Genomic DNA, 25,501 nt, shown 5'->3' with positions numbered 1-25,501 from the left:
GATGGTTGCCAGGAGTCTAGGGTTGTTATGCATTCGGGGAGGTACGGTTATGGGTGAGAATAGTAAATAGTGAGTGAGGGGCTCAGTTTAATAGTTACTCAGAAGTTAAGGGTAGGTATTTTGAAACTCTCTAACATTTTCTGGGTAACTACTTAGGTTTAGTGAGCCAGAAAGCTTGGAATTCTTTGATGGTAAGGAGCTTTTTCAGAGGGTGCCAGGTGTAAGGGAACTACATGCCAGAATCTTCAATTTACTGGGCAAATCTCTCAAAAAATCTGGGTCAATGCCATACCTTTGGAAACAAATCAAAGAGGTCTTTCAAACACTTCATGGATATTATTTCTGAAAAGACTGAATCGGAATTAACTCTCTGGAAGAGTCAGAAGTTAGTGATTAGCTGGAAAGGAGTGATTTTTGAAGATGCAGGATTACAGAAGGGATGCAAAACAATGAAATAGTGTACCTCATTGTAATAGGGGCAGTTTGTTGATTCCTTCATACTTGTATATTTCTTCTCATCCCCGATTTCAACACATACAACTGGGTCCATGTTCAATCCCACGAGCTGTCTTGCTTCAATGATTGTGATACTCACCTCGAGTGGAAAGAATGTGGAAATAATTAGCTTCATGCATCTTTTGTTACTTTAAAATCTTAAATTATTTACGGAGAGACCACTGTAGAAATACAGGCATAACACCACCATAGCAAATAGTTAAAAAATTGTTTAAATGGTAAAATGGTCATATACGGCAATCAGATGATATAATTTAATATTTTTCCAGTTTTGATAATGTTCTTCCAGGTGCACAGGGAGAAATCACTACCCAGGAGAATGGATTAATTGTTAATGTTAAAACTGTACATACTGGAGTCCAAATTCCTCTGCTGCATTGCCAATCTCCTGCTATAAGATCATAGAATCCCTACAGTATGGGAACAGGTCATTTGACCCAACAAGTCCACACCGCCCCTCCGAAGAGCATCCCACCCTGACTCATTCCCCTAAGCCTCAGCCTCCAAACCTAAATATTCCTGAACACTACGGGCAATTTAGAATGTCCAATCCACCTACCCTGCACATCTTTGGACTATGGGAGGAAATCAGAGCACCCGGCGGAAACCTACAGAGACACAGGGAGAACATGCAAACACCATACAGACAGTCGCCAGAGGGTGGAATTGAACCTGGGTCCCTGGCGCTGTGAGCCACCGTTCTGCCCACTTTGTGAGAAAACCCTAAGAACTGTTAGGGAATGGAAGAGAACCAGATGTTGTGGGTTTTCACTGGTTTTGGGAGTTTATGATTTGCTTCCAAAGGGATGAATCTGCAGCCACCTCCTATGAAGGAAATCACACCTCTGCTCCAGGGACTAAGGTGATAGCTATTGCAACTGTGTTGGTTGCTATATCCATCGACATAAGATATACTGACATTCACACCGAAGATGTGGTAGCCACTGATTATAGTTTGCCACCTTGAAAATGATCTATTTAACTGATTCTCTGTTTCTTGTTAACAAGCCAAACTCTATACACACTAACATATAACCCTCATATAGAACGCCACAACCTTTTATCATTTATGTGGCACGTTATTGAAAAAGTTAGAAATCTAAATACACTACACTTTCCAGTTCACCTTTATTAACCTTGTTACCTTGTGCTTGTTACTTTGTCAAAGAATTGCATTAAATTTGTCAAACATAATCTTCCTTTCACATAACTTGCTGACCATGCCTGGTTATGTTATGATTTTACTAATGTCTTACTAGAACCTTGTTAACAGTAGATTCCAGACCTTTTCCCAATAACGGATGTTAAACTAACTGGCCTACAGCTTCCTGTTCTTGATCTTCCTCCTTGCTTGAATAGTGGTGTCATGTTTGCGACTTTCTAATCTACTGGGACCTTTCTAGAAGTTAGGGGCTTTTGGAAGATCACAATCAACACATCAACTGTCTGTGCAGCTACTTCCTTTAAAGATGATTAACAGCACTCATGGGCCTCCAGATGAAGTCCAGCATGGTCTGGAACCAAGGTCCAGTGTGGACTGAAGGCTAGGTTCCAGTATGGACTTCCAGGCTAGAAGACCATTGTTCCGAACTTCTATTTCTGAAATGTTGTACGTTTTGTTTCTCTATTTTTCTAAGTGTGTAACTGAAGTGTACCTTTGTACCTAAAATAGTGCTGTAAGTGGCAACTTATAAATCTTTCATTGCACTCATTTCAGTACATGTGGCAATAAAGCTAATTCTAATTCTAATGTAAATATTCTCAAAGCAGTGTGTATTCCATGAAGATCTTAAAGAAATCATACATTTTCCTTATTGTATTTCTCGATCGAAAGTTGCCACTTAAGTTTTCTTTATACTCCGATTTCTCCTCTTTTTAAAATCATTCTTTGCTGATTTCTAAAATTTCCCAATCCTCTGGCCCACCACTAATCTTTTCAGTATTGTACACCTTTCCATCAAATACTATTCTTAATTTCTTCAGTTAATCATAATTGGTGTATCCTTCTCAAAGAGCTCACTTTTCCTCAAAGAGCTCACTTTTCCTCAATAGAAAACATAATTGTTGAGGGTTATGAACATCATTAAATGTCTACCATCTTATCTTTTAACCCCTTTACTTAGACAACTTCAGCTAACTCTGTCTTTATACTCCTGTAATTGTTCTTATTTAACTTTAAAGATCAAAATTTCAGACCTAAATTTCTCACCCTCAAAGTGAAGGTGAAATAGAATAATCTTGCCAAGAGGCTGCTTTACTTGGAGATCACTTATTTGTCTGACCTCATTTCATATTTCCCGCTCTAGAATTACCTGTTCCCTGATTGCATTCTAGACTGCATTGTTCCAGGAAATTGTCACTTTCTATGAATTCAGTCTCCATCCTAATTGTGCAAATTTGATATATGAAGATTAAAATCTCTCCTGGTATTACAATATCTTCCTGAAAAGGCTCCAGGATTCTCTGGTTTAGAGTCTGACCTACGATGTAGCTACTCTTAAGGAGACCATGTAAAACCCCCAGCAGTGACTTCTTCCCCTTGCTATTTCTTACCTCCATCCAAACCAATTCTACATTTTGGCTCTCCAAATCAAGGTAATTTCAAAGTACTGTACTGATTTCATCATTGATTAACTGAGCAACTCCACCATCATTCCTTTTAATCATTCTGAAATATCAAATTTCCACAATATTCAGTTCCAGGCCATGGTTACTGCACCATAATAGCCATCATATCATTCCCATTTCTTTCTATTTATGCCATCAATTCAACTATCTTGATACAATATACTGTATGCATTCAGATAAAAAACATTTCAACCCACCTCTACCATTTTCCTTACTCTGACCTAGTTTGTTTGTGTGCTGTTATGACTGTAGCCTCTTCTCTCCTTTGGAGTCTTGTTGTCATTACTTGCATGAGTAGGCTGCACCATTACCTTGTCATTCCCCTTTAGCTTTCAAAATCTCTTCTTGTATGAGCTGTCCCTTCCTCCCTGGCATTTATTTTAAAGCGCTCTTTCCAGCCTTGGTGATACCATATGCTAGGACACTGGTCCTGATACAGTTTGGGTAAAATCTGATCCAGTGGTCCTGCTCTCTCTTTCCCTGCTGCTGGCACTAGTGCCTCATGAATTTAAACTTATTTCTCTCACACCAATGCTGGAACTCTCAATTTTGAGGTTTTTCAGTAGAAAAGCTATTTAGTAGTTCCTTATTTCAGAATGTATCAAGTAACGTTAATGCTACTGATAAATAAATTAATGAGCAAATCATGTTGATATGGGAAATTGGGAAGTGAAACAACAGATGCTACAAATTATCAGCAGATCAGCCAGCGTGTGTGGAGAGAACATATTCCACGTGTTCTTTATGTTAGAGCTGATTAAAAAGGTATATCAATTGGCAGGTCTAGATATATTGTTTGTTAGCTGTGTGTTCTAACATATAAATGAACACTTGTCAAAAGTCAACTGGTGAATTCCCAGCTCTGAGAATATTTTTGTGAGTGAGACATCAAAATGAACTGGGATATTCTCTATGCAGTGTAGAGTTGCGTTACAGATTGGGAGTCTGCAAGTTTAAGTGTGTGTTTTCAATGGTAGGAAATGAGGGACATCGGAGTGAATGTCCACAAATTGCTGAAGGTAGCTGAGAGGTTGACAAGGTGATAGTGAATCCATTTGGATTCCTATTCCCTAATCACACTGATGTAGAACATAAGAGCAGGATAGTTATGCTGGAACTGGATAAACATGAGTTAGTCCACCACATCAGTCCTGTCCACAGTTCTGGTTACCTCATTATGGAAAAGATGGAATTGCACTAGATAGGGTACAGAGGAGATTTACAAGATTGTTGCAAAGACTGAAAAAATGCAGCTATGATGGAAGATCGGATTGAGTGAGATGGGCTTGGATTGGATAGTCTCTTAGTTACTCCGACACCCCCGGTCCTGTCATGATTTGGGTGTGTTAGCACAGGCACTGCATTTCCACCCATCGTCCCCATGAACACCTATTTACGTTTTCTTCTTCCCTGACGTATTATAAACAAGCCCTTTGCCTTCCTAACTTCTTTGCCACTCTCTCTCTCTGTCCCTGGGCTCAGTCTCCACCTATCTGCTCACTCCTTCCTGCCCACAGCCTGTCGTCAAGATAAATACCACATTTTTCTTGCTGCTACCAGTTCTAAAGAAGATTTGAAACATTAATTCTGCTTTCTCTCCACAGATGCTGCCAGACTTTGGAGTTTCTCCAGGAATTTCTGTTTTTGTTCCTGATTTCCAGCATCCACAGTTCTTGGTCTTATTTTGCTTAGGCTAGGATTGTTCACCATGACAGGCAGGATGCTGAGAGACAATTTGATTGAAGTGTACAAAGTTGTGAGAGGCCTGGGTAAACTGGATGGGAGGGGCCTGGTTACCTATTCAGAGGTCAGAAACTAGGGAGCATGGATTGGCAATGAAAAAGAAGAGGGTAGGTAAGGAAAAACCCATTGTGCCCAGAGGGCGGTAAGTTTCAGGAACTCACTTGCTGCAAGGTCTGTGAAGACAAGACCCTCACTACTGTTTCAAGGTGTGTGGATCTGTACCTGAAGTGTAGTAACCTGCAGAGTTACAGACCAAATGCTAGAAAAGGGGAATGGGGCTGACTGGATCATTTCATGGCTGGCTCAGTGGCTCAGAGGCTCAGAGGCACTACATAAAGGGACCTAATTCTGTGTCATAAACCTTTTATGAGTCGACAATTCTGCACCAAAGCTCATGCCTCTGGTACATCTCCTTGGTTTTTATTATAACACCTTGTATTAGAGGAGGTTCCAGTCCAGCATCTTGACCTGTCCATCCTCCCTGGGCTGACCTACCCCCACCCTAACTCCCCACCTACACTCACCTTTACTGGCTCCATCCCCGGCTCTTTGACCTGTCTGTCTCCTCGCCATCCAAGCTTCTCCTCTATCCATCTTCTATCCGCCTCCCTGTCTCTCCTTATTTATTTCAGAAGCCCCTTCCCCTCCCGCATTTCTGAAGAAGGGTCTAGGTTTGGAACGTCAGCTGTCCTGCTCCTCTGATGCTGCTTGGCCTGCTGTGTTCATCCAGCTCCACACTTTGTTATCTCTAACTGCAGTCATTTGCTTCAAGGGAGTTATTTTCATCATACCTTAGTTAAATTTTATTTTATACTAGCTTAGGTTTCATGATCCCTAGATCTTCTCGTCTGCTTAATTGCTGTAAGTCAATGCCTGGTCTAGGCTATTTAATATTTGATGTAATTTAATTCAGTGGCTTGTCAGCTACCTTCCATCTGTGTTGTAGGAAATTACTTTTTTATAACCTTTCCAGAATGCTCAGCCTTCCCCATCCCTTGGCTTATACTTGGGATTATTCACCTTTCTCTTCTGCCTTAAGAAGATAGACATCAATTTTTTGTCTTAAAATTCAGCTCTTGCTAGAGAAATAAATGCTGCCTTGTGAGTGATAGCTTTTGTAGCATGATTGGGTCAGAGCTGTCCATCGAAGATGTCAGTGACCATCCACAATCTTCAGTGATTATAACCAGACACAGGACATCACTGGAACCCTACATATTCTAATCCCAGCTCCATGTAACCGGGATCATTGTACATAAGTGTTATGCTCGTAATCATTAGCTATCTTAATGATATTATCCCTCCACTCCACATCCATGCACTGCAAAAAAATTGTCATAATATTTTGTGACCTTTAATCAAAAAATTACTTCACTACATTGTCTAATCTACTTCTCCCAAGTAACGTTGTGTGTCTCAATTCATAGAATTGCTATTGTGTGGAAGCAGGCCATTTGGCCCATCAAGTCCATACTGACCCTTTGAAGAGCATCCCACCTAACCTGCACATCTTTGGACTATGGGAGGAAACCAGAGCACCCTGAGGAAACCCACACAGTCACGGGGAGAATGTGCAAACTCCACACAGATGGTTGCCCAAGGCTGCGATTGAATACGGGTTCCTGGCGCTTTGAGGCAGTTTTACTAACCACAGTGTCACCATGCAGCCTATTTTGCTAATACTGAGTGAATTATTTTCTACTTCTGTTGTAGATTTTACCCAATGTGCAACACTTTGCATTTATCAGTAAGCTTTGCATCCTCATCTATTTTATTATAAGAAAATTTGTATCTATCAGTTTCAAGCAAGATAAATTGTACTGGCTATTGATCAGACCGAGGATGAACAGAAGTAAAAGCACTAATCTTGTCTTGCAGTAGCTGTCTTCAAGGTCTGTGACAATTGATATTAATGACATTCCAGGCATCCCCAATCCTACAACACAAGTAAGCTATGTAAAACCTTATAACCAAAGGGTGAAAAAGAACCAAATATGATAAATCAATCTATAATTCAATAGCCACAATTTCCTTCGGTAAATATATAGGAATGGTTGATGACAAGTAATGAAATCCATAATCTTCAGATCTGATGGATGCTGAATAAGGATCCATAAATTGAAAGGAACAAATTTTCCAACCAAGCAGCCACAGATTTTTTTTAACAAAGGGCCACTTACCTCCTCAGTCAATAGACTGTAATTGCAGGAGTTTCATGAATTCGGCAGTAGGGTGAGAGGTTTAAGCAAATTTGAAACTAGATTTCAATAGAATTGCTGAGTTATTTAAATTGTACCACTGTATTGATCGAAAACCTACATCCTTCATCAAATTTACCCTCTGGAAAACAATTGGAATATGTCCTGAATAATAGGAGTAGACCACTACACACCAAATTAAAAATTAGTAAGCACATTTCATAGATTATTATGGAGATAAGGAAAAATAATTTAGCATGATTGACAGGTGCATAAATTTGGATGATGCCACATTTGACAAGAATTGCACTTGACTACATAATTCACATTTCTCTCAAAGTGTCTGACAGCGCCAAGTTGCTCTGTCATAGCGCTTTTCAGAACAAATTCCAAATAGCCATTGATTCAGTTGAATTCTTAGCATCTTACAGAAAGTTCAGTATGATAGAATGGGCTTAAATCATCTGTTTCCTCTAGCTTAAGAGTGCACAATTCATTCTCATATGCCTTAGAACCAGCCACAAACTACTCAATTTTCTTTCTTGTAAAGAAATCACCTGTAACTTACTTGGTAGTCCTGGGGTCTACCTGCACTGGGTTCCATTTTGATATCAGGTTTTGACCTGTAAATAAATTCAGAACATTTAAATCTTCAGAATGAGAGTTTCAGTAAATTTCATAATAGTTATGTAGTTTTTAATACCTTGCTGTTTCAGTTTTGGAAGCTTTGATTTTAGATGATTGATTATTTTACTTTTCTGTAGTAGGCTTGAGTTTTTCACACACTGAAAAGTTATGAATGAAACATTTTTAAAAAAAGATTTTTATTTGCACATCCAACTGCCAGGACTGGGTTCATTGCTTGTATACAGTGTATCATTTGAGACTGGGTAATGGGGCGGTGGGGGGGGAGGGGGGCATGGTGTTGTGTGCTCTCCTTACATTGTATTGGAGAAATTGGGTGGGAGAAGGGCTATACGATCATATAAGATCACCCCTCGACTCCCTATGCTCCAATTTAACCTCCTTGTCAATCCCTCACTGTTTATTCCACAAAACTACAACAGGATTTATTAAGGTGTTTTCAGTTTGTTTCTCTGTTGACTCAGGTTTCAAGCTGCTGTTTCTTGAGCTGACCTGTTCTCACTGACTCAGTGAGCAAAAATGTTGTGAGCTGAAGTTTGCAGGACCATCAGATGGAGTTGAATGTTCTCCTACAGTAAAATATGGTCGATTGTGATGTACCCAATACTAAATGTGAATACACACGGGTCAGGCAGTAGGTTACCAAGCTGTAATAGTTTTTAAGTCAGGTTGCAGATCTACAAAAATGTTTCTAACACAAATACCCACTAAATATGCTCCATGCAAAGAAGACAACTTTCAAAATGCTATTACAGGAAATGTAATCAGTATATGGATGCGCATGCCATGAATACTTTGGGCATTTAAAGAAAGTCATCTGCTGGGGCCTGACTTCAGTCCTTTGCTGAGAGCCAGCTAAGTGTGTTCAGATCATTGTTAAAATATTTTTTGGTCGAGACTCTTCCACATTAGCCTGATGTGCTCTGGGTTTCCTCCATTAAAATCCTTCTCCCCTCTGGTTACTCCTGACTGCCACCCTTGCTATACAAAGTTGTTTAAAGCACCGCAGGCAATGACTTTGAATAGCTCAGCTAATCAATAATGAGACAAACTTTTTGATTACGTTTTTGCATCTTGAATTGTTTTCTAAATAACTGATGGCCAAATTCAAAACGGTTGCAAGCACCTCTTAACGTGTTGATCTTTAGAGCTTCAATGATTGGAGGAAACAACGTCCCAAGCAGTTATCCATGGACTGATGTAAAATCAATAATCAAAGCCACAACGCATTAACCTGCATCATTCTGTAGAGGTGGTTATGATTACATGCTCATAGGCAGGAAATCAATAGCGGAGGTGTAGGCACTGGGAATCAACGCTTGTACAGCCATAATAACATTGTTCATTCAGTGAAATAAAATTCTGTTGTGTTGCTGTTTTTTTTAGATTACATTCCCTACAGTGTGCAAACAGGCCCTTCGGCCCAACAAACCCACACTGCCCCTTTGCAGCATCCCACCCAGACCAATCCCCCTATAACCCACACATCCTGAACACTATGGGCAATTTAGCGAGGCCGATCCACCTAGCCTGCACATCTTTGGACTGTGGGATGAAACTGGAGCACCCGGAGGAAACCCACACAGACAGTTGCCCAAGGCTGGAATTGAGCCTGGGTCCCTGGTGATGTGAGGCTGCAGTGCTAACCACTGAGCCAGCGTGCCCCCCCAGGAAGGAATTAGTGAAGTCAAGTCTTCAAATGAAAACGGCATTCCGGACTTTATGATGTAGTATATATAGATGTTGCAGCTTGTGTCTTGTTGTTGCTTGTACGGTTCAACTGGTATCAATGTTTAATGCTGCAATTACCTTTACAAATACTGATCAAGGTATCTCCGTCCTGGGATTTTTTTGTTTAACTCTGTCCAGACAGAACTGCAACACTTTGATACTAACTCATTGTGGAATCATAGGTGCTGATTTTTCTTAACTCTTTATTTCTTAGGAAAATATATTCTTTGGGGAGAATGTCAAGAAAAGACGAACGTAGGCCTATATTATTCTGAATCTTTCTCCTTTACAATACCCTGAGGTTCACTGAATTTCCTCCAAGTGGTGGCCGATGAATATAATGGAAACAACAAGGAACTGAGATTCCCAGCTCTCAGTCTGCTACAATTGCAGCCCAGGGGAATCTCAAGAAGCTGGGAATTGGCTCTCTGTCTGAGTCCATTTGGGTCTGGGACATTCAATTAGCCAAGCTTGCGGTCACAATTCCATGTTTGCCCATTTCCTGGTTGGAGGTATGGATACATGTAGCTCATGGTCTGACTCATTATATTCATTGAGATTACATCTGACCAGGGCCCACCCAGAGGGGGCTCAGAGAACTGGCCTGGCTCTGCCCATATTCAGATTTCTTTATCTATGTGCAAGTCTGATTTCCCTGGCCTGCATGTAGAGATGGATACAAAAGGTTGTCTGGCATCTTCCTTTGGTCATTCCCTTCCTTCTCTAGAATCTGCAAAAACAGTGAAAAACCAAAGGGACTGCAGCTTTGTATCCAGCTCACAACACTTATGTGGAAATATGTTGGGATAAAGAAAGTCCAAGTCAATTATGTTAAATATAAAGGGATAAAATTGGAATTTTGAGAAAATTGACCTAATTTGATAACTGTGCTCCTGTTCACCATCTAGATATCTTCAATCACCCTATTCAGAGATGCTGTGACATGTCTCTGGAGCATGAGATTTGTAACCAGGCTGCCTGGTCCACACATGGGGACATTATCACTTCACAAGAGCCCTCTCCCATGAAACATTTATTTTAAGTGGGTGCCGACTGGTTGCGATGGTCTTCAGATGCTCTTGGATTTTGAGACCAGGCCCCATTTGCATTGATTGAATTGGCTCTTAAGTGCAAATAGGACCATCGATACTTGTAGATCATTTCTGAGAACATGGCACATTACAGATGCTACTGGGCCTGATTAAAGACAGAACAAAATAAACAAACCTATTCAGCATTTGTACGTTGGATGACAAATGTCAATCCTTATATTTCATTGGAATAGGCCAGCCACCTCCACACGATGTGGTTTGCCAAACCTTGAAAGCAACATAAATCTGGGCTTGGTAATAAAATGTGAGGCTGGATGAACACAGCAGGCCCAGCAGCATCTCAGGAGCACAAAAGCTGACGTTTCGGGCCTAGACCCTTCATCAGAGAGGGGGATGGGGTGAGGGTTCTGGAATAAATAGGGAGAGAGGGGGAGGCGGACCGAAGATGGAGAGAAAAGAAGATAGGTGGAGAGGAGAGTATAGGTGGGGAGGTAGGGAGGGGATAGGTCAGTCCAGGGAAGACGGACAGGTCAAGGAGGTGGGATGAGGTTAGTAGGTAGGAGATGGAGGTGCGGCTTGGGGTGGGAGGAAGGGATGGGTGAGAGGAAAAACAGGTTAGGGAGGCAGAGACAGGTTGGACTGGTTTTGGGATGCAGTGGGTGGAGGGGAAGAGCTGGGCTGGTTGTGTGGTGCAGTGGGGGGAGGGGACGAACTGGGCTGGTTTTGGGATGCGGTGGGGGAAGGGGAGATTTTGAAGCTGGTGAAGTCCACATTGATACCATTGGGCTGCAGGGTTCCCAAGCGGGCTTCATCTGGGCTTCACTGGTTAAGTTATGAGGGGAGCTTATACAAATTAGGCCTGTTTTATCTCAAATTTAAAACATTAAGGGGTGATCTCATTGAAGTCTTCACTATACTGACAAGAAAGGACAGAATAGTTAAAGATAAGCTATACCCACTGGCTGAGGATTCTAAATTTAGATGACATAGCCTGGGAATTAAGGCAGAACCACTCAGGAGAGATGTGAGGAAGCACTTTGACACACAAAGAGTGGTAGATGTTTGGAACTTTCTTCCACAAACTGCAGTGGATGCTGGATCAGTTGTTAATTTTAAATCTGAAATAAAGTTTTTCTCAGCAAAGATATTAAGGGATATGGACCAAAGGCAGCTGTTTGGAATTAGACACAAAAACAAAGTTGCTGGAAAAGTGTAGCAGGCCCGGCAGCATCTGTGGTGGAGAAAACAGAGTTAACGTTTCAGGTCCGGTGACCCTTCCTCAGAACTGATGGTGGCTGGGAAAACGTCAGTTTATCTGCAGAAATTAGGGAGGTGGGTGGGGTAGGGAGTAAACAATAGTATAGAGCCCAAAGAGAGAGAAAGAAAGTTGGACAGACAAAGGAATTGCTAACGATCAGGCTGGGAGGGTGAATAGTTGTTAACAGGGACTGTTAGTGACAACAACAGGGGGTGTGTAGTGGTAGACTATGTGGTAACAAGGCCTGGGGTGTGGGGTGGGGGGCTGGGACATGGGAGAGCTTAGGCCCTATAAGTATTGAACTCCATAATGATCATCAGATGCCATTTCTGCCACCTCCAGCAAGATGCCACCACCAGACACATATTCCCCTCCCCTCCCTTGTCTGCTTTCCGCAGGGACCGTTCCCTCCGGGACACCCTGGTCCACACTTCCTTCACCCCCAACACCTCCCCACAGCCCTATGGCACCTTCCCTTGTAACTGGCGAAGGTGTAACACCTGCCCATTTACCTCCTCCCTCCCCAGTATCCAAGGGCCCAAACATACCTTCCAGGTGAAGCAACACTTCACCTGCACTTCCAAAAATCTAGTCTACTGCATTTGCTACTCACAATGTGGTCTCCTCTACACTGGGGAAACGAAGCGTAGACTTGGCAACCGCTTCACAGAACATCTATGTTCTGCTCACAAAAAAGCCCCTGAACTACCTGTTACCTGCCACTTCAATGCACCATCCTGCTCCCTGGCCAATATCTCTGTCTCCGGCTTGCAACAGTGTTCCAACGAAGCCCAGCGCAAGCTGGAGGAACAACATCTCACTTTCCGTTTGGGGACCCCACAGCCCTCCGGACTCAATATTGAGTTCAACAATTTAAGGCCTAAGCTCCCCCATGTCCCAGCCCCCACCCCACACCCCAGGCCTTGTTACCATATATCCTGCCACTACACACCCACAGTTGTTAGTCACTAACAGTCCCCATTAACAACTATTCACCCTCCCAGCCTGATCGTTAGCAACTCCTTTGTCTGTCCCACTGTCTCTCTCTCTCTCTTTGGGCTCTATCCTATCGTCTACTCCCTACCCCACCCACCTCCCTATTTTCTGCAGAAAAACTGACATTTTCCCAGCCACCATCAGTTCTGACGAAGGGTCACTGGTCCCGAAACGTTAACTCTATTTTCTCCTCCACAGATGCTGCCAGACCTGCTGAGCTTTTCCAGCAACTTTGTTTTTGCTCCTGATTTATGGCATTCACAGTTCTTTTGGTTTTTATTTGGAATTGGACTATTGTTTGGCCGTGATATAATTGAATGGTAGAACAGACTTAAGGGGCTGAACGGCCTACTGCTATTCTTCAGTGGCTTATCAAGAGGCTGAGGTTTGTGATTTCCCTGATCACTGCCTGTGAGACTGTAACATTGTTGTAGGACTGGTATATTTCACTGCTGAGTCTTATTTTAATATGAGTGGCAAGTTTAAGTATAATCAGAGCAAATACATCTCTAAATTAATCTTTAAGCTGACACTAAAGGTATATTGTTGAGTGAGTGTGAGTGATTACCTTTTGTTTGAGACATTGGTGGTGACGGCAGTGACAGAAGCCAGTGAGATGGTGTCAGGATCCAAACCCCCACCAAGCCGCATGGCTTTTCTATCCAGGTCTTCTGTTTCCAGGACTGCAGGTTCATCTGGAAGAATCAAACCCGTTACCATTAAATCAAATGGATCCAGAGCTCATCACATCCCCCGACAGATTTTGTTTCCAGTCGAGGGTATTCAATATCTTCGACTGCTGTCAAAGTTACATGATTCTCATGACATTATTTGCAAAGTAGGGTCAGGCCCAGAAACCAGTTGAGGAACAGAGGGTGATTTGAGATGCTGCTAAATGCTACAGCGTCAGAGTGAAGGTACAACCCTTCAGAATTGAGATGAGGGGGACTTTCGTCAGACAGAGGGTGGTGAATCTGTGGAATTCATTATCACAAAGGGCTGTGGAGACTGAGTCATTAAGTGCATTCAAGACAGAGATAGTTAGGTTCTTGATTAGTAAAGGGATGTCAAAGGTTTTGGGAAGAAAGCAGGAAATGGGGTTGATTAACACATCAGACATGTTCGAAAGGCATAGCAAACTCGATGGGCTGAATGACCTGATACTGCTCCTATATTTCATAGCATGGCAGCTACTTCTACAGCTACACAGTGTAGAGTGAAAGGGCCCAGGAGTGTAATGCAAACTGATCCTGCAGAAATGTCAACTCTTAAGACAGAGCTAGTTCAGAACAGAGTATGGGCTTAAAAAATAATGTAAAATGGGAGGGTCACAGTAAAATTCAGAAATCAGCAATGAAATTAGATTTGATCCATTAGATTTCTGCCCAGGTCTGAACTGAGCAGTAGGTAAATCAGTAAAGTACACACCCAGAAGGGCAGTCGGTAACAGCAACAGCGTGGAGTGTGGAATGGAACAGGCATTTTAGAGATTGAGAGATTGTGTGATAGTTGAGTCACTCAGCCTAGTTCAGCTATTAAAGCCGGCTCTGTTCTGTTGTCAGTGGGCCCAGGATTGTAAATATGAACAGAGTCACAGATATAAACAAGAGAACCAGTAAAAATGCAAAACTGGGGGGATGCCAATATGCAACTGAATTAAAGTACGTGGTGATAATGCTGAGGCGTTAAGAGGTTATTTTGCCCCTTTCTCTAAAACAGAGAGAGACTGGGAGACAAGTATCGAGCAGTTATTGAGAAGAAGATAAACTTTGAGGCCTTGGGTGTTTTTTTTAAAAAGCTGGAACATTAGAAGCAGCCTGAGTGGGCGTGGTTGAACCGCCACCCACACAACCAGGGATTTTAAGGTGAGCTTTCAGCAGTTGCTGTTGGAACTTGAAGAAGTGGACGCTATTTTTCCTTCTCATGATTACAAGCAAAAGCTGGGTGTTTTGCATTTGAGACGAAATCTATTTTCTGCATCTGCCTTTTGCCAAGAGCATTTATGGGAAGTTACTGTATTAGAACAGTTAATCAGTAATTAGTTACTGGATCTATTATTCTGTTAAGAACAAAGAACAATACAATACAGGAACAGGCCCTTTGGCCCTCTAAGCCTGTGCTGCCAAATTTTACACTTCCATACTAAAACTGCCTTCCCTTACAGGATCCATATCCCTCTGTTCCCTTCCTACTCATGTATTCATCCAGGTGACTGCTGAATGCTGTTACCGTGTCTGCTTCCACCCCCTCCTCTGGCAGCATGTTCCAGGCACTCAGCACCCTTTGTGTGAAAAGCCTGCCTCATACATCTCTTTTAAACATCGCCTCCTACACCTTGAGCTTGTGTCACCTAGTAATTGACCCATCCACCTTGGGAAAAAAAACTTTATATTTTCTCCTCTGTCCACACCATTCACAATCTTATAATGTTTCATTAGGTCACCCCTCAACCTCCTGCATTTCAGTGAAAACAAACCCGGTCTTTTCAACCTTTCTTCAAAGCTACAATCTCCTGTACCAGACAACATCCTAATAAACCTTTTCTGTACCCTCCCCATGTGTGGCCTAACTAAAGTTCTATAAAGCTGCAGCTTAACTTGTCTATCCTTATACTCAATGTCCCTTCCGATGAAGGCAAACATGCCATAGGCCTTTCTTACTACCTTATCCACTGTGGACCTGGACACCCAGATCCCTCTGCTTATCAATACTGCTAAGAGTCTGCCATTCACTGTATAATTTCCACCTGCACCCAACCTTTCAAAATGCATCACCTCACAATTGTCTGGATTAAAATCCATGTAGATAACATCAACAACTTTTCCCTCATCAATCATCTTTGTCACCTTCTCAAAAAGCTCAACCAAGTTAGTGAGGCACAAACCTCTGCCCCGGCACAAAACCATGCTGCCTATTGCTAACATGTCCATTTTCTTCTAAATTCATATAGATCTTGTCCCCGAGAATATTTTCTAATAATTCCCCAAACATTGATGCGAGACTCACAGTCTGTAATTTCCAGAATTATCCCTGTGACCCTTCTTAAACAGTGGGACAACATTAGCTATTCTCCAGTCCTCTGGGACCTGATCTGTGATCAAGATGGATAGAAAGATATCTGTAAATCTCCAGCAATTTGTTCTCTTGACACTCTCAATATTCTGGGCTGGATCCAATCAGTATCAGGGGACTTATCTACCTTAATACTTTTAAAAATGAAGAGGCATTGCCCATCTTAAATAGCAATTTGGCTTCAAAGCTCAACACTCCCTTCCCTGACATCATCCTCCAATATTTCCCTCCAGTATCGAGATAGCAAGAAATGCAGATGATGGAGTCAGAGTCAATACAGTGTGGATCTGGAGGAATACAGCAGGTCAGGCAGCATCAGAGGAGCAGGAGAGTCAACATTTTGATTCTAGACCCTTCATCAGGACAAAACAAAATAAAGTGTGTTTATTTGGGAAAAAAGTGTTATTACTGGTTTCCAAAATGTGGAGTACAGAACATTAATCATATCATCTCAGTTTCCTCTGATCCTCTTTAAAAAGACATGAAAACCTCTTTCAATTAAAACATAGCATTGGATTTATTAAGATATTAAACACAAAGGCATTGAGTTAATTGAACTTTAAAATTAATATGAAAATATAGATTTACTTTCTAATGTAATGCCAGCATATTTTTATGCCATATTAGATGTCAATGATAATATTTAACTGGAGAGGCTGTGAAATCAGGAAGGGAGAAATAGTGGAACATATATTCCTTGTACTAAATACTTTATGACCGATAGGTGGCTCTGTATCATTAAAAGTATGGGCCATCCATAATGGCCCAGAAATGGACTTGGCTCAAAGAGTATATTGTGGTTTTGGTGGGGTTGCGGGGTGGGTGTGTTTTCTGTATTGCTCACCCAATGGTGGCATTGTTAGGTATGAAGCAAATTGAAGATGTAGCAAATTACTGAAGTGAAAACAAAAATCAAAGTGTCAACCAAACTAACATATCGATTTAAATGACAGCAACTGACTACCCTTTAGGTTAACAGACAACCTGATGGAGAAGGAATGGTTCATTCATCTGAGAATTAGATTTCTTTTTCAGAAAATTATATTTGGGATCCAGTATAGAAATCAGGCTTTGTAAGTAGAAGAGGTGACATTGGACCCATTGTTTCTAAAGCTTTTTACTACTGAGATACAGTTCATTCCATCGCTTGGTCTGTTGCAGACTGTTTGATTGTTTTGATGCCTCAGTAACTTGATTGTCATGCCATTCAATAACTACCAGGCTGGCAGTAGATTTGCTTTTCAAACTAGATTACTTTCACATTTAGCATTCCACGTGCAGTTTGAAGGCTAATTTTGGGCTGAATTTTCCCAGTTTTTTTTGAGTGAGACTCCTGGCAACCAGTCAAGCAAACTTCCCTCATGCAATCCTCCAATCTTCATATTGTTCATTATGAAACTGGCATCTTTAGTGGCCCGCCTTATGAAACTGTGCAGCAAGTGAGGAAGGTGAGCTCACCCCTGCCAGGTCTTTGTGCAAGATTTGTGTCACAGCACTACAGGCACTGCACTGTTATCCCAAAGGAAGTGGCCCCGAAATGCAAGTTAGTTCCTCGGTTCGTTGTCATGACCTGGAGGTGCTGGTGGAGATGTGGGCAAGTGGTGGAGTCACGGGCAGTGCTGGATCCTGCTGACTGGCAAAGACTGCCACATCACCAGACCCAGCCAACCTGGACTGAGATAGTGCCCTCAGTCAGTGCCGTGTTGTGGGTGAAACACAATGGCCAGCAGTGCAGGAAGAGGATCAAAGAGCTTCTATGCCCCTTATCGCTAAAGTGACACCATCTTCTCTCTGCTACTTCATGGTCTCAGGGCCGCCACTCACTTTAACTCTGCCAAACAAAAAGAAGCTGAATGGGCAGTGCTTATTATTTGTTTAATTAGTTAATTAGGTGATTTGGTGGTGATTTTTATCTGGCAGCATCTATGGAGAGAGAAACAGAGTTAATGTTTTGAAATTGGTATGGCTGTTCCTCAGAACTGAAAGGTGTTGGAAAATGTTTTTATACATTGACTTTTGACAGAGGCAGAGGAAACAGAGCAATTGATGTACAGGGCCAGTGTGTAAAAAAGGCAAAGTGTTGTTAATAGTGCAGAAAGTGAGACATAACACGGGTGTAAGGAAAGATGTGAAAGGGCTGTTAATGAGATGCAGGCCCAGGGAAATGAGGTAATGTGAGACAGCCACACTCAGCCCTGCCGCATCTTCACCATCCCCCCAGACCTCCCACTGACTGAGGACGAACGGTCAGTCCTTAGCAAGGGGCTCACGTTTGTCCCCCTACAACCACACATCAATGAATACCAGACACGGTTGGACATAGAGCAGTTTTTCCGCCGTCTTCGCCTGCATGCCTACTTCTTCAACCGGGAACCTAATCCTCCTTCCACTGACCCCTTCACCCGCTTCCAACACAAGTCCTCCTCCTGGACACCACCCCCAGGCCTCCTACCCTCCCTCGACCTCTTCATCTCCAACTGCCGTCGAGACATTAACCGCCTCAACCTCTCCACCCTTCTCACCCACTCCAACCTCTCCCCCGCAGAACGGGCAGCCCTCCGCTCCCTCCGCTCCAACCGCAACGTCACCATCAAACCCGCAGACAAGGGTGGCGCAGTGGTAGTATGGCGCACTGACCTCTACATCGCCGAGGCCAGACGCCAACTCTCCGACACCAACTCCTACCGCCTCCTCGATCATGACCCCACAGCCGAGCACCAAACCATCATCTCCAACACCATTCACGACCTCATCACCTCAGGGGACCTCCCACCCACAGCCTCCAACCTCATTGTTCCCCAACCCCGCACGGCCCGTTTCTATCTCCTTCCCAAAATCCACAAACCTGCCTGCCCTGGTCGACCCATCGTCTCAGCCTGCTCCTGCCCCACCGAACTCATCTCCACCTATCTGGACTCCATTTTCTCCCCTTTGGTCCAGGAACTCCCCATCTACGTCCGTGACACCACCCACGCCCTCCATCTCCTCCAGGACTTCCAATTCCCTGGCCCCCAACACCTCATATTCACCATGGACGTCCAGTCCCTGTACACCTGCATTCCGCATGGAGATGGCCTCAAGGCCCTCCGCTTCTTCCTGTCCCGCAGGCCCGACCAGTCCCCCTCCACCGACACTCTCATCCGCCTAGCTGAACTCGTCCTCACACTCAACAACTTCTCTTTTGACTCCTCCCACTTCCTACAGACTAAGCGGGTGGCCATGGGCACCCGCATGGGCCCCAGCTATGCCTGCCTCTTTGTAGGTTACGTGGAACAGTCCCTCTTCCGCACCTACACAGGCCCCAAACCCCACCTCTTCCTCCGGTACATTGATGACTGTATCGGCGCCGCCTCTTGCTCCCCAGAGGAGCTCGAACAGTTCATCCACTTCACCAACACCTTCCACCCCAACCTTCAGTTCACCTGGGCCATCTCCAGCACATCCCTCACCTTCCTGGACCTCTCAGTCTCCATCTCAGGCAACCAGCTTGTAACTGATGTCCATTTCAAGCCCACCGACTCCCACAGCTACCTAGATACACCTCCTCCCACCCACCCTCCTGCAAAAATTCCATCCCCTATCCCCAATTCCTCCGCCTCCGCCGCATCTGGTCCCACGATAAGACATTCCACTCCCGCACGTCCCAGATGTCCAAGTTCTTTAAGGGCCGCAACTTTCCCCCCACGGTGATTGAGAACGCCCTTGACCGCGTCTCCCGCATTTCCCGCAACACATCCCTCACACCCCGCCCCCGCCACAACCGCCCTAAGAGGATCCCCCTCGTTCTCACACACCACCCTACCAACCTCCGGATACAACGCATCATCCTCCGACACTTCCGCCATTTACAATCCGACCCCACCACCCAAGACATTTTTCCATCCCCTCCCCTGTCTGCTTTCCGGAGAGACCACTCTCTCCGTGACTCCCTTGTTCGCTCCACACTGCCCTCCAACCCCACCACACCCGGCACCTTCCCCTGCAACCGCAGGAAATGCTACACTTGTCCCCACACCTCCTCCCTCACCCCTATCGCAGGCCCCAAGATGACATTCCACATTCAGCAGAGGTTCACCTGCACATCTGCCAATGTGGTATACTGCATCCATTGTGCCCGGTGCGGCTTCCTCTACATTGGGGAAACCAAGCGGAGGCTTGGAGACCGCTTTGCAGAACACCTCCGCTCAGTTCGCAACAAACAACTGCACCTCCCAGTCGCAAACCATTTCCACTCCCCCTCCCATTCTCTAGATGACATGTCCATCATGGGCCTCCTGCACTGCCACAATGATGCCACCCGAAGGTTGCAGGAACAGCAACTCTTATTCCGCCTGGGAACCCTGCAGCCCAATGGTATCAATGTGGACTTCACCAGTTTCAAAATCTCCCCTTCCCCTACTGCATCCCTAAACCAGCCCAGTTCGTCCCCTCCCCCCACTGCACCAAAGAACCAGCCCAGCTCTTCCCCCCCACCCACTGCATCCCAAAACCAGTCGAACCTGTCTCTGTCTCCCTAACCGGTTCTTCCTCTCACCCATCCCTTCCTCCCACACCAAGCCGCACCCCCAGCTACCTACTAACCTCATCCCACCTCCTTGACCTGTCCGTCTTCCCTGGACTGACCTATCCCCTCCCTACCTCCCCACCTATACTCTCTCCACCTATCTTCTTTACTCTCCATCTTCGGTCCGCCTCCCCCTCTCTCCCTATTTATTCCAGGTCCCTTTCCCCATCCCCCTCTCTGAAGAAGGGTCTAGGCCCGAAACGTCAGCTTTTGTGCTCCTGAGATGCTGCTTGGCCTGCTGTGTTCATCCAGCCTCACATTTTATTATCTTGGAATTCTCCAGCATCTGCAGTTCCCATTATCTCTAATGTCACTTACTGGTGAGATTCTGAAAATGCCATTTAAACCATAGAGGGGGAAAATTAGAGCTTTTTTTTCCAGACTTTTAAAGCAATATTTTCTGATATTTGGTGACATTGCCCACACTGCTTAAGGGAGTGGAAAATTCTGCCCTTGGACTAGCCCTGAGAACCTAGTTTGCTGTAAGTACAGGTATGTTTGACTAATTCAAACTAACTGTATGTCCTTAAAGTTTTCATTAAGGCATTCTTATGTTTTACAACATAATCATTGAAAAAAGTTACTTTTTTTTAAGAATCCCTACAGCGTGGAAACAGGCCCTTCGGCCCAACAAGTCCACACTGAACCTCGGAGCATCCTACCCACACCCACCCCCCTATAACCCACCTAATCTACACCTCCCTGAACACTATGACATGGCCAATCCACCTAACCTGCACATCTTTGGACTGTGGGAGGAAACTGGAGCACCCGGGGGAAACCCACGCGGACACGTGGAGAATGTTACTTCAATTTTCTCTTCATGAATCCCTTTTGAGTGGTACAATTCAGTGTGGGACTGTTGCTTATTCATATAGAATAGTATAAAGTATATTTTATGTAAAATCTTCAACAGCGGTGATAATAGCTCAGTTTATAGATTTAGAGATTTGTTTGGCTTATATATGCATTTTTCATATTTCGGTCTCCTCATGTGAGTCACTGTTAGTAATTTACAAACAACTTACTGCAGCACACTCCTTAAAAGGTCAGCTCTTTTATTAAAGCAACAAAAGCTGGACTGGGCTTTTTGATGGAATTGTGTCAATTCAGTGTGGAAGAGAAATTAAACTTTAGGTCGAAGCATACCTCCATGACTCTTCTTATGATCATCTTTAGCATGACGTGCCTTTCCAAGTTTCATTCCTGAGAAGACTCCTTTTCCACTTGTTCTGTAAAATAAGCAATTATAATGTGCATTTTAACTACATTCAATAGAATGCATGGCATGGTGTGATTAACCTGGTCTAGCATTTCTGTTTGATGACATTGGGCTTTTCAGTTAAGTTAGTTTCACCAGCACTGAAGATCACTGAATTCTAAGCATAACTTTCACACAGTGTCATTCAAACTTCTGCAATGTTTGTGTTCTCAAAGTGGCATAAAATTAGAAGGCCCAAATTTGATCAAACTGTTACAGGTGGATTCATTACCAATGGGATCATTCGATACTTGTTTCTTTTGAGGTTTTCAGAGAAGCTTTAAAATAATCCGATTATTTTGGTTGCAAGGATATTAAAAGATAAGTTTCTTTTTGTAATTTGCAAAGACATTACAATTCGGACATCTGTTCATCCGTTTTTAAGATTGAAGAGATGGACATGAGTTGATTCAATAACTTCAAAGGTTTTCATGTATTCAGCCCTGGAGGCTTGGTTTATTCAGCTGTGCAATGCAATTCCATTATATATGCTTGCTAAATTCTAAACTGCACTAATAGGTTCAGCTCATCAGGAGTTGCTGTTACAGTCAATCAAATTTCATTTTGCATGCTTGGCTGAGTGCCATTCCCACTAATAGTTCAGTTAAGCAGGGATTGTTGAAACAACTCATAAAAAGGATAATGTGTTTGCTTAGTTTGGTGATCTTATGACTACATAATAGGATAATGAATTTTTAATGATTGTTTTACAGTTTTCATAAAGGCATTCTTATGTTTTACAACATAATCATTGAAAAAAGTTACTTTTTTTTTAAGAATCCCTACAGTGTGGAGACAGGCCTTTCGGCCCAACAAGTCCACACTGAACCTCGGAGCATCAGTTTGTAAACATCTTGAAGACATTTTATTGAGTTCAAGGCACATGGTTGATACTGAGTGAGTTGTTATTGGGGACTGAGCAGATCAGGAGGGGGTGCATAGGCATGAGTGCCATAGAGAAGCCACTGCAGAGCGAGTGATTTAGAGTGATGGCATGGGATATTGAAGAGTGATGGGGATGAAGAGTAGGGCGTCCCAAGTTCATCTACAAAATTGAGCTGAATGCCCCTGGAAGTTGGGATGAGCCTTCTAATAGGATGTTAGGAAATGGTCTGAATCATGCCATCCGGTCTGAGGGAAGTATGCACGTTAACATATGCATCATCATTGCTCAGCGAGTTCTCCTTTCCTCAAAACACACTGTGTGCGGCTTCCACAGCGTGAATTCCTAACTGAACACCAGGAAGACTATTTTCATGAACTGAATCTGGAGTTTAACTGGGAGTGAGGGGGATGGATGGAGCATTCCTCAGGCTTGTTATTGCTGCAAGATCCAGGCCAACCTGGTTCTCATGCATCGTTTAAATATGAAGCTTGACCACTATCAAAACCTCCAACATGAACGCTGTCTGGAAGTTCCAGAAAGGAGGTCAGTATGGGAAACTACAAGAACAATGCTCGGCTATTCAGAAAGATGTTGTGGGACAGTCATGGAGGGAAACACAGGTTACTCGTGAACAAACTATACAAGGAAACTATCTTAAAAACAATTCACCCTTTTAGTGCTTTATTGGGTCATTTGTCTGTCAGTGTGGCTCTCTGCTAAGTCTGGCATGAGGATGCTGGCCTCCCAATGTAAAATTAAAATTGCATCAGGATTTGGTTGACAACATCAGACCCAAATGTCTTCATTTTACCAAGGCGTTCTATTATGCGTCACAAAGGCTTCACTGTCCTGAAGATGTTAAATGCCATTGGGTGTGTGAGTACAGCATCAAACCAGAAAGTGGGAGACTGCCCCTTAATCCCATATTTAACTCATTCTCATCACATAGGATAAGATTAACCCTAACACCCGATCTGGAGCATTCAAATAGAAAACAACAATCATTTCAAGTGTTCCAGATTTTACTTTGGTAAATTGTTCAATCACATTTTGTCTGCTTCTAACAGTACAATAAAGGTAATCATAACAAATATCAAAAATATTGTTTGCATTTTTGTTAATTATATCTGAGGGAATGGATAAATAAAAACACCATCTAAACCAATTACAACAGAAACAACAATGGCCAGTGACAGGAAAACTTTTCAGAATCTCATTTCTCTAACCATCTCAATTTCGATGTTTTGCTTAAAGAAAACCATCTTTGTAATTTGTTAATGAGGTGTGGTACAGATCAAAAGCCATGAAACAGCATTCCAAAATATTAAATGGCAGAAGTATCACACGGAAACAAGAGTAAATTGAACAATAACTGTCAGTTAGAAAGCGTCTCAGAAACAAAAAAATAGGAAATTGCTGGAGAAACTCAGCAGGTCTGGCAGCATCTGTGAGGAAAAAAAAACAGAGATTACATTTCAGGTCCAGAGACCCTTCTTCAGAATGTCTCAGGTTGGAGCTCCTGGCTCGGATATTCATCTTGGAAGCTGTTATCGTAATGTAATTAAAATAAATGCAACCCCTTCTATTAACTTCATTTTTTTTCTTATTTGTCTTTTGACTTCCCTCCCTTTGAAGCAAAACAATTCCCTGCCACTATTCACTGCAAAAAAAACCCCAGAATGTTTCTGTTTCTCCCCCCAAGGTGATAGGATATTATACTTTCTGTAAATGAAATACAGGTATTTTAAAGAAAATTTCCAAACTGTAATACTTTTGGACATTTAATTTTGAACAGTTTGACTTTTGTGTTACTGATTTCTCAGTTATAAGATTAACTTTCATTAACATTCATTCATTAATTCTATCATTGCTAAGTAACTAACACTTTAATCCTCAAAACTTTATATAGTTCCAAATAAGGGTCATACTGGATTCATGTTAACAGAATGTTAATTCTATTTCTCTCTTCACAGATGTTGTCAGGTCTCAGTTTTTTTTCCAGCACTTTCTATTTTTATTTCAGATTTTGAGAATCCTTGGTATTTTGATTTTTTAATATTTTAATTGTTTGCCTAACATTTCTAGTGCTTATGCAATCCTATGAATATTTTCACTCAATTTTCAGTTGAAGATTTTGTAGCATCTGAATATATCAAAACAATTTCACAATGTGTTAAAATATAAATTTTAATTAAAAGTTGTTCATTGAATACACTGCTTAAAGGACAACAAATTCCTCAGTGGTAGCTCAAATGAGAAGAGTAATAAAATAAATTCCTCAGCAGATAGATTTTGCTCAAGGCTTTTCATTAAGTTATTTGTGAAATGCAGTCGAATTTGAAGTGGATCTGATAGCGCTCATCATTTTATGAACCTGGTCATTAATGAAGTCTGAATTTTTCTTTTACATCAATACTAGGTCTAACCCACTTGTCACAAATGCAAATTGTTGACAAAAATAAGTACAGTACTGTTCAATTTTGCAAACCGCAGGCACATTGACTGAACTTTTTCAATTTAGGAAATGTACACATACTTACTCATTGTTCAAAAGTCATAAACACACCAGAATATTATTAATTTCTGCGTTTCACTGATTCTATGTATGTTCTCTTCGATTAGATTCATTATTTCCGATATTAATAGTTACTTTATCCTCAAGAATGATAAATAGCCTATTTTTAATTTAATAAATATTTTTTCTGAAAAGGATTCTTAAGATAATTTTAGATACTGGTGTCTACTTTCTGAAATGCGTGAATGTTACATACCATATAAAATTCTTGCTTCTTCACTCTGAATTTCTTGCACCCGTCAAAGTTTCCAATTGAAAGGGTGAAAAAAAAACCTCTTCAGGATATATTGCTCGTGTTACTAATTTTCAAACCCATCTTGGAGGTGATGTTGATGACATTTAAAAAGGAGAAAACAACAAATGGAAGATTTTTTTA

At 42.5% G+C, this 25,501-nt stretch overlaps 1 protein-coding gene across 10 annotated transcripts in view; it reads right to left on the bottom strand.

Annotated features, from left to right (window-relative positions):
- Positions 1 to 25,501, bottom strand: part of otofa (otoferlin a) — a 343,946-nt gene that overhangs the window by 123,799 nt on the left and 194,646 nt on the right. For all 10 annotated transcript variants that reach the window (XM_059645651.1, XM_059645653.1, XM_059645659.1 and 7 more), the window contains exons 7-10: positions 21,553 to 21,635; positions 13,336 to 13,462; positions 7,654 to 7,708; positions 464 to 595 (exon numbers count right to left, since the gene is read on the bottom strand). In XM_059645651.1, coding sequence (XP_059501634.1) covers positions 464 to 595; positions 7,654 to 7,708; positions 13,336 to 13,462; positions 21,553 to 21,635 — 397 coding nt within the window. The remainder of the gene's footprint in view (positions 1 to 463; positions 596 to 7,653; positions 7,709 to 13,335; positions 13,463 to 21,552; positions 21,636 to 25,501) is intronic.

The sequence above is a fragment of the Stegostoma tigrinum genome, chromosome 4 (genome assembly GCF_030684315.1).
Source record: "Stegostoma tigrinum isolate sSteTig4 chromosome 4, sSteTig4.hap1, whole genome shotgun sequence".
In the NCBI taxonomy this organism is placed as follows: Eukaryota; Metazoa; Chordata; class Chondrichthyes; order Orectolobiformes; family Stegostomatidae; genus Stegostoma; species Stegostoma tigrinum.
The sequence above is the reverse complement of the archived record's forward strand: the minus strand, read 5'-3'. Positions and strand labels throughout refer to the sequence as shown.